The following is a 15,842-nucleotide window of genomic DNA, read 5'->3' as shown; positions in this document are numbered from 1 at the left end:
AAAATAAAAAAAGGTAAAGAAAAAAGCATATTAAACATTTCAATCTGACCATCAAAAAAAGATTTTGTGAATTGACGTGTTTTTTGAATTGGCTTTAAAAAAAGTAAAGCTATGACTGAATATAAAGATGATGGAACCGAAAGTGTGATTCTCAAGATGATATTAGAGGCAGGCTATGAATGTTGTAGTTCTGTGAATTCTGTACGAGATTTGCTTGAAAATCAAACTATTGAAGAACGAGATGTCGCCGAAATCATTGGTTGCATGGCTCGTACTCATGTAAATATGGCTGGTGTTGGTGGTGGAGACAATACTACGGAGGCCACTTGGAACGTGGAGAACTTTGTTACCGTAGTTAAAGACAAGGTAAACAAAGAAAGAAAGAAAAAGTCAATAAATCAATGCGTATTGATTATCCTTCTACTTAGGCTCCCGAGTTGGATTGGTATAAAGTCTATCAAAAGTTGGACTATCCTCATTTTTTTCTATTTGATGAAAAGGGTCTTGATATACTTGTTAGAGCATGGCAGGCTTGCCCTAATGAAAACCCGTTTCCTGCCGATATTTTCTTTGGTGAATGGGAAAATTTACGCGGACAACTCACTGCATTATATCAAATAGCTATTGCACCCACAGGCATTATCAACTCGGTTGCTTGTTCAAAGAAAACCGTCATCAAAGCCGATGACTTCACCCAATCCAGTGTACATATTCGTTCTATGGTATCTCAGCTTTTAAATGACCAACTCAATTCTCTCGACTTGATTGAACGTATCATCAAATTGGCCGATACTTCTGTTGCCGATGATGTTAAAGCTCTTCTAGAAAAGATTCTGGTCAAGAAGGTACCAGAACTCTTGTTTATGGGTTTGCTTCAAATTGATGTAAGTTCTCTTTCTCTTTATAGAAACCTCAATTAATCTCCCAATATCTATTTAGCCTATTTTAAACAAAGTACACGAAGAGTTATTAAACAGATTGATTAATTTTTATCTGACGGGTAATGCAAGCAGTGTATTGGTCATGACCAAATTCTGGAAAGTCAAGCCCGAATTATTCAAGGAAAACATTATTGACTTGTATGCTAAAGAGCCTACGTCATTAACCAGAATTTTGGCGTTTGTCCATGAGCTAAAGGTAAATAGACATAACATCGGAGCTAAACTTTTTTTTTTTTTTAATTATTCTTATCACTTATCACAATGTTTTTATTTTAGATCCTGCCTGTTATCCTCGACATTCAGCCATTTTTGTTCACTATTGATTTGGCCGCTTTAGCTACCCGTCGTGAATATCTCAATCTCGAAAAATGGTTGCAGGATAAAATTGCTGAGCATGGCGAAGTGTTTTGTCAAGCGTGTTTAAAGTTTCTCGGTAAAAAGGTAAGAGCGGAATTGGCCAGACACGAATCAAATTCTGCTCCCACCACGGTGCCTTTGTCTATGGATGTTGTTACAGTATTTATCAAAATACTTTTGGACAGGTAAAAATAAAAATGAGAGAGAAAGTGTGTGCGTGTGTGTGTGGTTAAAGAGGGATTTTTTTTTAAAAAAAAAGACGTGTCAAAACTGATGTTGTGTTCTACCCCCTCCTAAACAGTAACCTCGGCCGTCAAGAAAAGGAATTAGTACGAGATATACATTCGACATATATCCAATTAGCTCAAAAATCAGTTGTATCCACTACTCCTGACCAACAACTTCCTACTGATTCATCCTCGTCAATCCCTACTGCCGCAGCAACAGGCGACATCACGTTTAAACAGGACATCGAAGACGAAGCCAATTCTTACTACGAAAGAATCTATAGTGGTGAAATTTCAATTGATGAAATGATCGAAAGGCTTGCTAAATTCAGCACATCCAACGATCCACGCGAGCAAGATATATTTGCTTGCATGATCCACAACCTGTTTGACGAGTACCATTTCTTCCCTAAATATCCTGATAAGGAACTGGCTATAACGAGTATTCTGTTTGGTTCTTTGATCCAGAGTCAATTAGTATCTTATGCGCCCCTTGGTATTGCTTTGAGATGTGTATTGGATGCTCTGGGAAATGCACCGGGATCAAAAATGTATAACTTTGGCCTCCAAGCCCTTGCTCAGTTTCAATCCCGTCTGTCTGAATGGCCTCAGTACTGTGCCCATCTCCTGCAGATCCCTACCCTTCAACAAGCTAACCCTGACTTGATCCATTTGATTAAATCATCCATGCAAATGGGTAGAATCCAACAACATCAGCAACAACATCAGCAACAGCTGCAACAAGATGAAGGATTAGTGCCCGATCTTTCAAACCCGTTACTAATTGATCCATCTGCGTCTGCCTCTTCAAAGGAAGTCGCTTTGGTTTCCGCTTCTTCCGCTGCTGCTGCGGCTGCTGCCGCCGCCGCCGCTGCCACTGCCATTATATTTACTGCCATTCGTATTCCCGAAATGATCTCCGATGAAAATATCACGTATGAGGCACCAAACGAAGCCACACAAGATAAGATCTTATTCATCATCAACAATGTAGCACTGAACAATTTGGAGATCAAATCCAACGATTTGAAGGATAACTTAAAGAAATCGGCCTATCAATGGTTTAGTAATTATTTGGTGGTAAAGCGTGCAAGTATCGAACCCAATTATCACGATCTTTATTTGTTGTTGCTCCGTTCATTCAATAGTGAATTATTGTATCAGCATGTTCTTCGTGAGACATTTGCCAATATCAAAATTTTGCTCAATTCTGAAAACACGGTTTCTTCTTCCACAGAACGTACTTTGTTAAAGAACCTAGGTGCTTGGCTTGGTGGTATGACTTTGGCTCAAAATAAGCCCATCAAACAGAAATACATTTCATTCAAGGAACTTTTACTGGAAGGTTATGACACCAACCGCCTTATTGTCATTATTCCGTTTGTTTGTAAGGTGTTAGAACAAGGTACCAAAAACTCGGTTTTTGTTCCTCCCAATCCCTGGGTTATGGCCATTTTGAAATTACTTGTGGAACTATATCAGCACGCCGATCTTAAATTGAATCTCAAGTTTGAAATTGAGGTGCTTTGTAAGAGTTTATCCGTCGAATTAAATTCGATCCAACCTACCACCGTATTAAAGAACCGTCAACCCAAAAATCGCCTTACGATTGCCCCTCCTCCACCTCCTCCCTCTGTCAATACAACCGCTATTGTGGCTCGCACTGCAGAAACTACCGCTTCTCCCTTTGCCAATACCAATAGCCGTCCTCCCATCACCAATTTGATCCCTCAATCTTCCAACCCCAATATCGATGATGAAGAACCCATCAATATTCCTAATCTTGGCCCTTATTTAACTTTCAATCCTCAAATTGTCATGTATTCCACACAGCCTAGCTCCAAACGCTGGGTACTTCAAGCCGTCACCCAATCGATCCGTGAGATTATCGGTCCTGTTGTCGAAAGATCCGTTGCTATTGCTTCTGTCTCTACACGGGAGTTGGTCACCAAGGACTTTTCTATGGAATCCGATGAAAATAAGATGAGAAAAGCAGCCCATTTAATGGCCCAAAGCTTAGCTGGTAGTTTAGCCATGGTGACATGTAAGGATCCTCTTCGTACCAGTATGGTTAACCACATGCGTTCACTCTTCATTGCCAATGGTCTTAGTGAAGTGATTGCCGAGCAAGCTGCCATGTTGACAGTGGCTGACAATCTTGATTTGGTTTGCGCCGTGATTGAAAAGACAGCCATGGAAAAGGTAACGATGGAGGTGGACGAGTCTTTGATGAATGCATATGCTAGTCGTAAGAAGCATAGGGAACAACAGCAACAACGTGGCGGTGGTAATGGGCAACCTTACTTTGATATGGACATCTTTTCGATGTCTAGATACCCATCTACGTTACCTGAACCTTTACGTCCCAAACCAAATGGACTTGGTGTTAGTCAACTTCGTGTCTATGAAGACTTTACTCGTATACCAAGATCTGCCGCCGCTGTCGTTGCTGCATCTGCAGGACAGATGATGGATCAACAACCTATGATGGATCAACAACAACGTATTTTACGTACAAATGGCCGTCCAGAGTTACATAGCAATTATAGCAGCAATAACCTTACGCCTTCATTTGATGGCGTTAGTCAACAACAACAGCAGCAACAGCAGCAACAACAACAACAGCAACAACAACAAGCAAGCGCTCGTCAGATTTTAGAAAGATTTGCCCAATACATTAACGATTTAGAAAAATTAGTTAGCATGACGAATGTTCCTAATTTCAACTCCTTACCCATGAACCATGATATCGTTAGTATTGTAAGACAAATTCCCTTGTTGGCAGCATCTAGTTTTGATAAATCTGAGGCAGCAAGAACTTTTGCGCAAAAGGTTGTTCAGTTACTTTACAAGAGTGAGACACAATTGGGCCGTGAAATGTATGTGATTCTTTTAGAGAAGCTTTGTGATGTATCTCAAAATGTGGGTACTCTTGTTACATCATGGTTGACCCACGCTGATGATGAACGCAAATACAACGTTCCGGTAACTGTTGCTTTAATCAAGGCTAATTTGATCAAGCTCCCCGAACAAGATCAAGAATTGGCCAATTTGATTGATAACGGTCGTGTCAGCGCTATTGATTTTACAGCCCGTTTGATTCGCTCTTGTTTGTTTGATGACGTTCCTTTGGCTACCCGTCAAGAATTCATGGCATCTCTTGAAGCGCTTAGTAGACTTCGAGGTAACGTACCTGATAGCGTTTTGGTATTGATGGACGAGATGCGCAGAAGAGCGACTATTTCATCGTCTAATTCCAACTTGTCTGGTGGTCCCACTCCCTTGATCTCCCAACATATTCAACAGCATCAACAGGATGGGCAAGAAGAAGATCTTGGTCTTCGTGAACATCTTCGTATTTTGTTTACTGAATGGGTTAGAATTTATCAACACCCTACATCCTCTGATAAGGTATTGAATGCCTTTGTTGCCCAATTATCACAACAGGGTATTTTTAAAATGGAAGACGTGTCTTCCTTATTTTATCGAGTCTGTATTGAAACTTCCATTGAACATGCCATCAAATACAAGCAATTGCCTGGGCAATCACCTGGACTCGCATATCAACCTATTGACGCATTTTCCAAATTGATCATTAGTTTGTTGAAATTGCAGCAACCATCTACACCTGTTGGTACACCTGCAGCGGATGCACAAGACAATGGACGTGTCAAACTTTTCAACAAGGTGCTTTCAATTATTGTGCTTGTTGCAGCCCAGCATCATGAACAACGTCAACAACAATTTAATCAACGCCCATTTTTGAGATTGTTCACCAGCCTATTCAGTGATCTTCACGCGGCCGAACAACAAATCCAAACTATCTATATTCCCATCTTGACAACCATGAGCAATACTTTCAATACACTGCAGCCATCCCAATTCCCTGGGTTCACTTTTGCTTGGCTTCAGTTGATTTCTCATCGTTTATTCATGCCTAAATTATTACTTGCAGAAAATCAAATGGTAAACAGGATTCTATAAGCAAAGTAGGGAAAGAATTAACTCTTTTATTTTTATATATATATAGGGCTGGCCCACTTTCCAAAGATTACTCATCTGCTTATTCAAATTCCTTGGACCTTTCTTACGTAACGCGCAGTTAAAGGAAACTACACGTATGCTTTATCGAGGAACTTTAAGAGTATTATTAGTGTTACTCCATGATTTCCCTGAATTCCTTTGCGATTATCATTACAGCTTATGTGATGTTATCCCATCATCCTGTATCCAACTCCGTAACCTCATCTTGAGTGCATTCCCTCGTAATATGCGTCTTCCAGATCCTTTCACACCCAATCTCAAGGTAGATCTGCTTCCTGAAATCAATCAATCGCCCAACATTTTATCAGACTATACCTCGGTTTTGAAAACCAGCAATTTGAAACAAGACATTGACGAATATTTGGAATCACCCAATGATCATTTCTTGAGCAAGTTACCTGGACGATTATTATTTACGGGAGAGGGAGATATGTCGAAATACAATGTGCCATTGATGAATGCGTTGGTGTTCTATATTGGCGCTATTGGAGTCAATGAGGGCATCCCAGTAAACCAAGGATCACCTGTCGAAATCTTTCAATATCTGTTAAATGAGCTTGATTCGGAAGGCAGATACTTGTTTGTTAGTGCCATTGCTAATCAACTCCGATACCCCAATAGTCATACGCACTATTTCAGCTGTGTCATTTTGTACTTGTTTGCGGAAAGCACCAAAGAAATTGTCAAGGAACAAATTACTCGTGTCCTTTTGGAGCGTCTTATTGTGAATAGACCTCATCCTTGGGGACTTTTGATTACCTTTATTGAATTGATCAAAAACCCAAGATATAGTTTCTGGAATCATTCGTTCACAAGATGCGCTACGGATATTGAACGCTTATTTGAAAGCGTGTCTAGGTAAAAAAAAGAAGAAGAAAAAAATTAGGTTTACATGATACTAAACTTATGTTATATAGATCCATTAACCAAATTTAGATTACATACAATGCATATTTGGAAAGAAAGAAAGAAAGTGTATATACGTTAAAAAAAACAAAAAAAAAATCACAACTCCACCTACAAAAAAACACTGTCATTATTTTTTAATTATTTCTGTACATTTACCATTTTTTTTTTTTTCTTTTGTAAAAAAATATGTTTACTTCTTTATACATTCAGATTATACCAACAATAAACATTTCACTCTTCTCTTTTTAGTTTTATATGGGCCGTGTATGTTGCCGTTTTAGAAAATATGTAGTACTTCATCATATGAAGTCGTAAGTCGTGATTTTCGGCCACAAAAAAAAAAATTTATGCAAAGTTACATAATTAAACCTGACGAGTATAAAAAAGGGTCGACTCTTCTTCCCCAAGCGTTATTTTTTTTCAGACTTGTTGAATCATTATGTCAGATCATACAACAGAAAAAGAAGCAGTAACAGATAGCTACAAGTCAAAGTTATACAACGAAATCATTCCATTAATACTAATATCGCTTGGTTCATTTTATGTCAGTATTCTTCTTTATCGATATATACGCTGGAGATACCGCAAACAAAAGGCCAAGAAGATGCGAATAAATCGACAAAAGCTAGAACGGTTTTTTATGGATAGAGCAGCTTATTTGGATTCCAGACATAGGATACAAAAACCCTCGCACTGTTATAGCGATGATAAACCCCCCTTTGATTCAAATGTAACGTTGGTAGTGAATGGTGAAGAAAGATACATTAAACAGCAGTATTTACGTCACTCCAAAAAAGAAACAATGAGTCACTCGCAGCAGAGAAAAAGAAGGCAATTATTATGGCAGTGGAGTGTTTCCATGGGATATTGTAGATATAGTCACGGGCACCATTTAGATTCGATGATCGATAAACTTGTAAAGCGCAGTGGTACTGATAGTGCCTGCTAATTTTGGGGTTGTTATGTACATAAAAAAAATAAAATATATTTAGATAATGATGGGCTCGTGCGTAGTCAAGTAGACATCCCATGACTCTTTTTTCTCCTTTCTAAATTTGAGTTTGGACTTTTTTCTTTTTTGATGTTGTATATAAATTCATTTAATTTATTTAATGAATGAAAGAGTAATGATATACAAAGAAGAAGGGGTGTATATGTTTTTTTTTTGCGTGTTTGTGTGTGTGCTTGTGTGTGTGTGTGCTTGTGTGTGGATCTGTGTTTATGGGAGATATAAGGGGTCGGTGATTGAGTGTAAATGTACAAAAAAGAGAATATGTATATATGTACAAAGAAGGACAAGGGGTATGTGTAGTTACAAAATGGATATATACCGGCCGAAAGTGCTTACCATACATGATAAGAAGAAGCAGACCATCTTTGCATAGCCTTTTCATCTTCATCCAAATCATCAATCATTATTAAATGATTTGTTTTTGAAGAATTTACAGAAGATTGTTTCTGATAATGATAATATGGTACAGGTGTTCTGGTTGGACTTTTATAATATCCGGACCTTTCTTCTATACTTTGTCTAGCAAGAGATGCAGAAATTGGGTCATTTCTTTCTTCATAGATAAACGAACAGTTATTGGAAGAAGATATGTCTGATACGAGACAGGTAGGTGGTTTTGTGGGTGGATATTCTAAAATCGTAAAGAATATATCATGGGTATCAAGTGAAGATGTTATTGGAACATCGTTCTTTTGTCCTGATGTAGTATCATTACTACCTGTTCGTCGGACAAGTAAAAAAGATAAACACAACAATCCTATTCCTGCAATCACCGATAGTACTATTATACCAATTAAAACTGACGATAGCTGCTGACTGCTTTCGGTTATCGTTTGTTCATTTTCTGCTGCTGTCAGTGTTGTGTTTATACTGCTCATTGCTTCAATGGCAAAGTAAAAGAGAAAAAAAAAAAGGAAAAAGAAAAAAAAATGAAAAAAGTTGAAAATTTATTATTGACCCAATTTAGGCAAGAGGGACGGGAGAAAATATAAAACCAAGGAATTTTTGTTTATAAAAATCAGACTTTTCTTATTACAAATATGCACACTATCTGTTTGCCCATATTACTTTATATCTGTTTATCTCTCTCTAAGTTATTTCAGCCATATTTTTTGTTTTCCTGCTGCTACTAGGGTCTTGATATTAGCCATTGAGTTTGAGACAAAGATCTTATGAAACCGATTTGATGGTCTGAGACTTTAATATAGTAGGTAATCACTATTAACAAGTTGCACATATCGTTACATAATATACATTACTGTTTAATGTTGTTGTTACCAACCACCATATACATATAAAGAATAATGACTACAACTAGCTATCATTACTTACTACTTTGCAGAAAAACTGGGAATGTAGGTTATACAAATTGTTTTACCATAATTTACTAAATCTTTTTACTTTATTGGTTTAACCTAAAGGTCAAACCTTCACATTTAAAAACATAAAGGCCGTACTCGCTTTCGGGAATTAAACAGCTAATGGCATCGTCAATGGTTCACAGCCAAAAAGTATTGGTGTGAATTCTATAAATATAGTGCTATATTTTCTAAGGCCAGTATTAATTACAGACCTGGGCTAACCCTTCTGACAGTTTATATAATATATGCAAACAATGTATCTCGAGACATAATTCTGAAATTTCGGACCAATACACCGAAAAGATCATTCGCCTTTACACCTATTGCTTCTTTTTTGTGTAGGATAAGTTGAGTTTCTGAAAATAATACACATATTTGTGATGCATTATTTTTTGTCGAGGATCAGCATTAGACAGGGTAGTGCCACGCAAAGTTATGGGCATGTTTACTTTTTTGGTAAGTTACCCAGTTCAAATAGGCAGGAATTGTTATTTGACTCTCTTGTTGTAATCCCCTCCCCCACCTACCGCGACTGTGACAAGAACTATTTTTCCTTCTAGACGTGAATTAAAACAAACTTATCCAGGTCAAGTTAAAAAAAAAACCAGATTGATAAAGAAGAAATACTTTACGCCATAATAATATCTTTAGTTGCATATTATATAAATAAAGGTAAAAAAACGCCTTTCTTTTATTACCAAACCTTCCTATTGGAAAGAGAGCTAAGACAAGGTCCACTTGGGTATTTTTTAGTTCGCTATCTCTGAGGTCCCATCATTAGTGCTATACCTCGGTTGGTTAGATATAAACCCTCTTCGCTAGGTTTACCTACTATTTTGGATCGAAGCAGTGAGATGTATTGCTGTGCTCAATAGTATAGAGAGAGTGTAGTCCCAACATAGGATTGCTTACTTTGGCCTGTCAAAGCCAACCAATTCTCTTGTTTTCTTTAAAATAAAAGTGATAATTGGTTATAAGCTTTTGAGGCGACTACTCCTATACCAAAAATACCATACGTTGCTATCAAAAAGTTCTCTGTCGATCTAATTAAGAATTAAGCCATTAAAAACTATTTTTGTAAGTGATTATATTCAAATATTTATATTCTTTGTAAAAGTGTTATGTGACTGATTAAATAGTCGATTGTATCGTCTTGACATAAAGGAGTTCTTGTTTAACATTATAAATAAAACTCGTCTACACACTTCTCTCCCCCCCCCTCTCTTTTTTTTTTTGTATACATATTATGTATTTCACCATCTTTATGAACAAAAATATGAAGTAGATATGGTAAAAAGGTTACTTAAAAATGACTCTAGCTTCTCTTAAGAAGTGTTAAGATATTAATGAAAAATATCTTCTCATTCTCCACTTGTGATATTACGACTGAGGCTAGTTTATGCTATACAATGGGTGTCCTCTCTGGAATCAATGTAGGTTACAAAACTTCTACTATAATCTTAAAATTGCTAGAACCTAGGTCATCCGATCGCAAGAGCATTGACAAAAGGCGCCATAAATGAAAAGTTTTTTTAAAACGCAAACATTACAGCTTAAAAAAGGTCAAACACCAGTGACTTTTGCGTAAGTAACTGTCTATAAGTGGTCAAGAATTGTACAATTTATGGTTTCTTCGGAATATATTACAACTTAATAACATGTCTAAATGAAAAGCACATAGTTTTAGGAAACCCAGCAGCGCCATTAGGGAGGTATAGTACAGGATCAAAGTCACTAATACCAACAACACCAAGAGATATTATCGACGATATGGATGGTATTTTTTCAAGTGGAGTGACAGAAAGTGTTGGATGTTTAAATAAAGAAAAAAAACACCCATGCTTGCAAAAGACAATATAACGCATTCGAAGTTGTCAAAAGATGCTAAGAATAATGTCCAATTTAGCAGAAGAAAAAAGAACATTGGGCAATCGTATTGATTTGCTTGCATAAAGAGTAGTCAAGAATATCTATCATGCCGTATCCAATCGCGAACTTGCAATTGATAAGTTTTGACCTCGTAAATTCACCTCGGAATATTGAAAGGTTGGGCGCAAATTAAAAGTGATCCTTGATGATATGACAGAGCAAACGTTTATGCAAGCAAAGTTTGCAAGACGATAGATAACTCCCAGCTTCCAACCCAACAGTATAAAATGAGAATTTGAGCTTACCAAACTCGCAGCTCCAGGATTTTATATTGCAGAAGTTCTTGGCTTTGCTGATATACCATATCTTTTCCTCATTAGACGCAATCTCCGTTTAACAAACAAGTCGTGAAGTTATTTCTTCCTTACAAAGTATATAGATATCAGTCAGATGGAATAACGTTATATGAACTATATCAAGTGACAAGAAAAATTCATACGTAGAATTTACCTATAATTTTAGCCTATGGGATTGTATACTTATGCATTATGATTCTTTCCGCTCGTCCACAATCTGAGCAACCTTTACTAATTTTGAAGAAAACAAGCGTGTTAGTCCGTGAGTCATAAATATTTCATTTGATTATCCATCCTGATGTGGTACTGCAATAATTTTGTTACAATAATCGATGATATCATCCTCAACAAAATAAATAAAAACAAGACATTTTTGATCGATAGCATACTCATTTAAAGCAAAGATATGAACATATACTAATGCACATTTATTCCGCATGGTAATGATTTCTGTCACAAATGTATCAACTTTTTTTACTGTAAATATGCATATTATTTGTCTGGCATACTAACGCATCCTTTTTTATTTTTATTTTGATTAATATTCATACATGTTAGTCATCTTGTTTTTGTTTTACCTGTTCTTCTTGCTGGGGTCTTAATCTCAGCCATTGGTTTTGAGGACCAGATCGTGAAAAAGGGCTTATTCTGAAACCATATATACTTGGTTGATAGATCCGAGACTTCACATTAGTGGGTGTCAATTCAGGGTAAGTGAGGAATAGCAAGTTGGAATATGTTGAGCCGAAATGTGCACCTATTATTAAACAATGTTATTGGCCGTTATTATCCCTGCGATAAAGACATACCATCGATACGTTGATGAATTGAGCTAGGCGGATTATATATGTCACGACATTGCGGACAATATAAATGTACACTTTCCCGGCCTGTTTCATCGAATAAACCCATTGGTAATACTGGCGACTCATCACAATAATATCGTGGGCATGTACCAAATTCACTATGAGCATATCTTTCTGCCATTAACCTTAATCCGTCTCTAGTTAGTAGATATCTTTGATGAATCAAACCGTACAACATAAACGCATAAGGTTCAATAATTCCAGGATCTGATGTCTGCAAACGTTTAGGTACTTTATCTACTTCTTTCCAAAAATCATCATTGTGATAATTGCTCGGGTAGAATTCCTCCTCCTCTTCTTCTTCGTCTTCCTCCCCTTCTTCTTCGTCATAAAATTCGCCATTTTCCATATCTAGAATAGTTTCTAATGCTTGTGTATAATATGGAACAAGTGCTGATAGTCCGGTTAGGTTAAATTCATCGTCTATGAATTCCTCAGGAACTTCGATATAAAACTCATTGCCCGACAAGGAACAAAACCAACTAATCCAACCTTGTAATGAACTCTCTGATGAAGACTGGGAATCATCTTGATCTGTTCAATAAATGAATAAATATCAGTAAACCGCCTCTCATGGGCGAAAGATATGTCTTTTACCGTAGATATTCCCTTGTGTGTTGTCCATTAATATGAGAAAAAAATATGATATAACAGGGATTGTTTGTGTTTTGCATTAAATTTCAAATGGGTTCTAAAAATGGAAACATCGACGTCACTCTGCACTTGTTAACATCGCAAACAAATCAGATGGAATGTTGTGGAAACGCGATTTTTTTTTACATGAACTATCTGTCGTTTTTGGGAAACTTTGATGGTATAAAACCCATGAGTAATGATGTCGGGTAATAAAAATAGCCAATCAAGAGGCTTGGAATTCTCTAGAATTTCATGCGTTCATTTGAGTGGGGTTTCAAGTTTTTTATAAAAAGAGGGTTGGGCGTCATTTTCCGTTTATCTTTTATATTATTTTTTACAAAAAAAATTCTTTTAGTTAAAAATGTCTAAAGCTGCTGCCGTTGGTATTGATTTGGGTACTACTTACTCTTGTGTTGGTGTATGGCAAAACGATCGTGTTGAAATTATTGCCAACGATCAAGGTAACCGTACCACACCCTCTTATGTCGCATTCACCGACACAGAACGTCTCATTGGTGATGCTGCTAAAAACCAAGTTGCTGTAAGTAAACGGAAACATTACGTGTTATTAATATCACAAGTAAAATTAACACGTCTATGTAATTTTAGATGAATCCTCATAACACCGTTTTTGACGCTAAACGTATGATCGGTCGTCGTTTTGGTGATAGTGAAATTCAAGCCGATATGTTACACTGGCCTTTCAAGGTTATTGATAAGGAAGGAAAGCCTGCTATTCAAGTTGATTTCAAGGGTGAGACCAAGACCTTCACACCTGAGGAAATTTCTTCTATGATCCTTGTCAAAATGAAGGAGACTTCTGAAGCTTACTTGGGTGGTACTGTTGACTCTGCTGTCATTACCGTTCCCGCTTACTTCAATGACTCTCAACGTCAAGCCACCAAGGATGCTGGTGCCATTTCTGGAATGAATGTTCTTCGTATTATTAATGAACCTACCGCTGCTGCCATTGCCTATGGTTTGGATAAGCAATCTAAGGCTGAGACCAACGTTTTGATTTTCGATTTGGGTGGTGGAACCTTCGATGTTTCTCTCTTAACTATCGAAGATGGTATCTTTGAAGTAAAGGCCACCGCTGGTGATACTCATTTGGGTGGTGAAGATTTTGATAACCGTCTTGTTGATCACTTTATGCAAGAATTCAAGCGTAAGTTCAAGAAGGATATTGCTGGTAATGCCCGTGCTATCCGTCGTCTTCGTACCGCATGTGAACGTGCAAAGCGTACTCTGTCTTCTGCCGCTCAAACCACTATTGAAATCGATTCTCTCTTTGAGGGTGTTGACTTCTATACATCCTTGACTCGTGCTCGTTTCGAAGAATTGAATCAAGATCTCTTCCGTAAGACTATGGAACCTGTCGAAAAGGTTCTTCGTGACTCCAAGATTGACAAGGGTTCCGTCCATGATATTGTCCTTGTTGGTGGTTCTACTCGTATCCCCAAGGTCCAAAAGTTAGTCTCTGACTTCTTCAACGGTAAGGAACTTAACAAGACTATCAATCCTGATGAGGCTGTCGCGTATGGTGCTGCTGTACAAGCCGCTATTTTGACTGGTAACACCTCCGAAAAGACCGATTCCCTCCTTCTTTTGGATGTTGCTCCTCTCTCCCTCGGTATTGAAACCGCTGGTGGTGTAATGACTCCTCTTATTAAACGTAACACAACTGTTCCAACCAAGAAGTCTGAAATTTTCTCTACTTATGCTGATAACCAACCTGGTGTTCTTATTCAAGTATTTGAAGGTGAACGTGCCCGTACTAAGGATAACAACATTCTTGGTAAGTTTGAATTGACTGGTATTCCTCCTGCACCCCGTGGTGTCCCTCAAGTCGAGGTTACTTTCGATGTTGATGCAAATGGTATTTTAAATGTCTCTGCTCTCGATAAGACTACCGGTAAATCCAACAAGATCACCATCACCAACGATAAGGGTCGTCTTACTAAGGAAGATATTGAACGTATGGTCAATGATGCTGAAAAATACAAGGCTGAAGATGAGGCTGCTGCCGCTCGTATCCAAGCTAAGAATGGTCTCGAATCTTACGCTTATAATCTCCGTAACACACTTCAAGAGGAAAAGGTCTCTACTAAACTTGAAGCTGCCGATAAGGAGAAGTTGGACGCTGCCGTTAAGGAAGCTATTGAATGGCTCGATAACTCTCACGAGGCTTCAAAGGAAGAATATGAATCTCGTCAAAAGGAATTGGAAGAAGTTGCTAATCCTATTATGATGAAGTTGTATCAAGGTGAAGGTGGTGCCCCAGGTGGTGCTCCTGGTGGATTCCCTGGTGGTGCTCCTGGCGGTGCTGCTCCTGGTGGCGATAGTGGACCTACCGTTGAAGAGGTTGATTAAGTCAACTCACCTTTTTCGTTTTTTCCTATTTTCTGCATGTACATCCTTCCATATTCTTTTCCCTTCCTCTAAAAAAAAAAAAAAAAAAAGAAAAAAACAAGCTCTATGATTTTTATGTTTGACAAATTGCTAAATCCACTTTGTATTATATTTTCCCACTTTAGCCCTTTGATCAAGCATTATATCCTTTGCTAATTTTTTTACTTATTTGTTTAATAAATACTTTTTGTATAAAAAATAATCTCTAGTCTATTAATTGTAATGAGCTATTTTTAAGGTGGAGGAAAATAAATTTCCTCTGCTACCACGGCTCACGCTATTTATCACTGTTTTTGGGTCCTTCATAAGGATCTAGTATATCAACTTTAAATCGAACTTTTATACACTATCGTTAGTAACCGTATATTTTTTCCTCAACATCAGCCAGGAATGGCATTAACACATATTATATATTAAGCTTGACATCATTCTACATATAGACTAAAGTTTTGTTACACATTCACCCAATCTATTTTTTTCATGGTGCTGGTGATTTTTGATATGTCCATCCTTCAGTAGCAAATATAGCCGGCATAATATGGTATAGTTATTATCCCGAGGGTTGTTTCTTTTCGATTTTTTGTTTATTTTAATCATAAAATGTCAAAAATTGCCTTATTTTATCGTTTGTTACGGAATGAAGACTATTTTTATCCTGTATGACACAAGTAAATGATAAAGCTCTGGCTTTAGCGTGCGAATAATTATAGATATGCAAAACCCCATGTAAAAAAAAATTATGTGTTCTATACACAGCCATTATTTATTAAAACAAATGCGCTATTTGTTTTGTGAATGTGAATGTGACACAAAACATGACATATGGCCGAAGTTGCCGTCATTTAAAGCTCT

At 37.3% G+C, this 15,842-nt stretch overlaps 5 protein-coding genes across 5 annotated transcripts; 3 read left to right on the top strand and 2 right to left on the bottom strand.

Annotated features, from left to right (window-relative positions):
• Positions 1-29: 29 nt before the first annotated feature.
• EV154DRAFT_496584 (CCR4-Not complex component, Not1-domain-containing protein) lies at positions 30-6,823 on the top strand. The gene is made up of 7 exons (XM_051600163.1): positions 30-366; positions 429-884; positions 940-1,137; positions 1,218-1,483; positions 1,600-5,491; positions 5,556-6,427; positions 6,487-6,823. Exons 1-7 carry the CDS (start codon positions 112-114, stop codon positions 6,503-6,505), a joined length of 5,958 nt encoding a protein of 1,985 aa, XP_051461381.1. The 5' UTR covers positions 30-111; the 3' UTR covers positions 6,506-6,823.
• On the top strand, positions 6,806-7,502 carry EV154DRAFT_496583 (uncharacterized protein). The gene has a single exon (XM_051600162.1). The coding sequence runs from the start codon at positions 6,918-6,920 to the stop codon at positions 7,425-7,427; it is 510 nt and encodes a 169-aa protein (XP_051461380.1). The 5' UTR covers positions 6,806-6,917; the 3' UTR covers positions 7,428-7,502.
• A 46-nt stretch (positions 7,503-7,548) lies between these two features.
• On the bottom strand, positions 7,549-8,401 carry EV154DRAFT_496582 (uncharacterized protein). The gene has a single exon (XM_051600161.1). The coding sequence runs from the start codon at positions 8,366-8,368 to the stop codon at positions 7,823-7,825; it is 546 nt and encodes a 181-aa protein (XP_051461379.1). The 5' UTR covers positions 8,369-8,401; the 3' UTR covers positions 7,549-7,822.
• A 3,172-nt stretch (positions 8,402-11,573) lies between these two features.
• Positions 11,574-12,777, bottom strand: EV154DRAFT_496577 (casein kinase II, regulatory subunit). Its single transcript, XM_051600160.1, has 2 exons — positions 12,540-12,777; positions 11,574-12,476 (listed from the first exon to the last, which is right to left on the bottom strand). Exons 1-2 carry the CDS (start codon positions 12,565-12,567, stop codon positions 11,863-11,865), a joined length of 642 nt encoding a protein of 213 aa, XP_051461378.1. The 5' UTR covers positions 12,568-12,777; the 3' UTR covers positions 11,574-11,862.
• A 139-nt stretch (positions 12,778-12,916) lies between these two features.
• EV154DRAFT_548551 (hsp71-like protein) lies at positions 12,917-14,951 on the top strand (the record flags this gene model as incomplete). The annotated part of the gene is made up of 2 exons (XM_051604809.1): positions 12,917-13,119; positions 13,188-14,951. The coding sequence occupies exons 1-2, from the start codon at positions 12,940-12,942 to the stop codon at positions 14,949-14,951; spliced, it is 1,944 nt and encodes a 647-aa protein (XP_051461377.1). The 5' UTR covers positions 12,917-12,939.
• Between the last annotated feature and the right edge of the window lie 891 nt (positions 14,952-15,842).

Source organism: Mucor mucedo, assembly GCF_025094135.1.
Source record: "Mucor mucedo strain NRRL 3635 chromosome Unknown EV154scaffold_13, whole genome shotgun sequence".
NCBI classification, from domain to species: Eukaryota; Fungi; Mucoromycota; class Mucoromycetes; order Mucorales; family Mucoraceae; genus Mucor; species Mucor mucedo.
The sequence above is the reverse complement of the archived record's forward strand: the minus strand, read 5'-3'. Positions and strand labels throughout refer to the sequence as shown.

Coding starts and splice junctions, on each gene's coding strand:
- EV154DRAFT_496584 (XM_051600163.1), top strand. CDS start 112: ATGACTGAATATAAAGATGATGGAACCGAAAGTGTGATTCTCAAGATG. Junction 1,138..1,217: donor CGTTTGTCCATGAGCTAAAG/GTAAATAGACAT, acceptor TTTTTATTTTAG/ATCCTGCCTGTTATCCTCGA. Junction 5,492..5,555: donor TACTTGCAGAAAATCAAATG/GTAAACAGGATT, acceptor ATATATATATAG/GGCTGGCCCACTTTCCAAAG.
- EV154DRAFT_496583 (XM_051600162.1), top strand. CDS start 6,918: ATGTCAGATCATACAACAGAAAAAGAAGCAGTAACAGATAGCTACAAG.
- EV154DRAFT_496582 (XM_051600161.1), bottom strand. CDS start 8,368: ATGAGCAGTATAAACACAACACTGACAGCAGCAGAAAATGAACAAACG.
- EV154DRAFT_496577 (XM_051600160.1), bottom strand. CDS start 12,567: ATGGACAACACACAAGGGAATATCTACG. Junction 12,477..12,539: donor CACACAAGGGAATATCTACG/GTAAAAGACATA, acceptor TTTATTGAACAG/ATCAAGATGATTCCCAGTCT.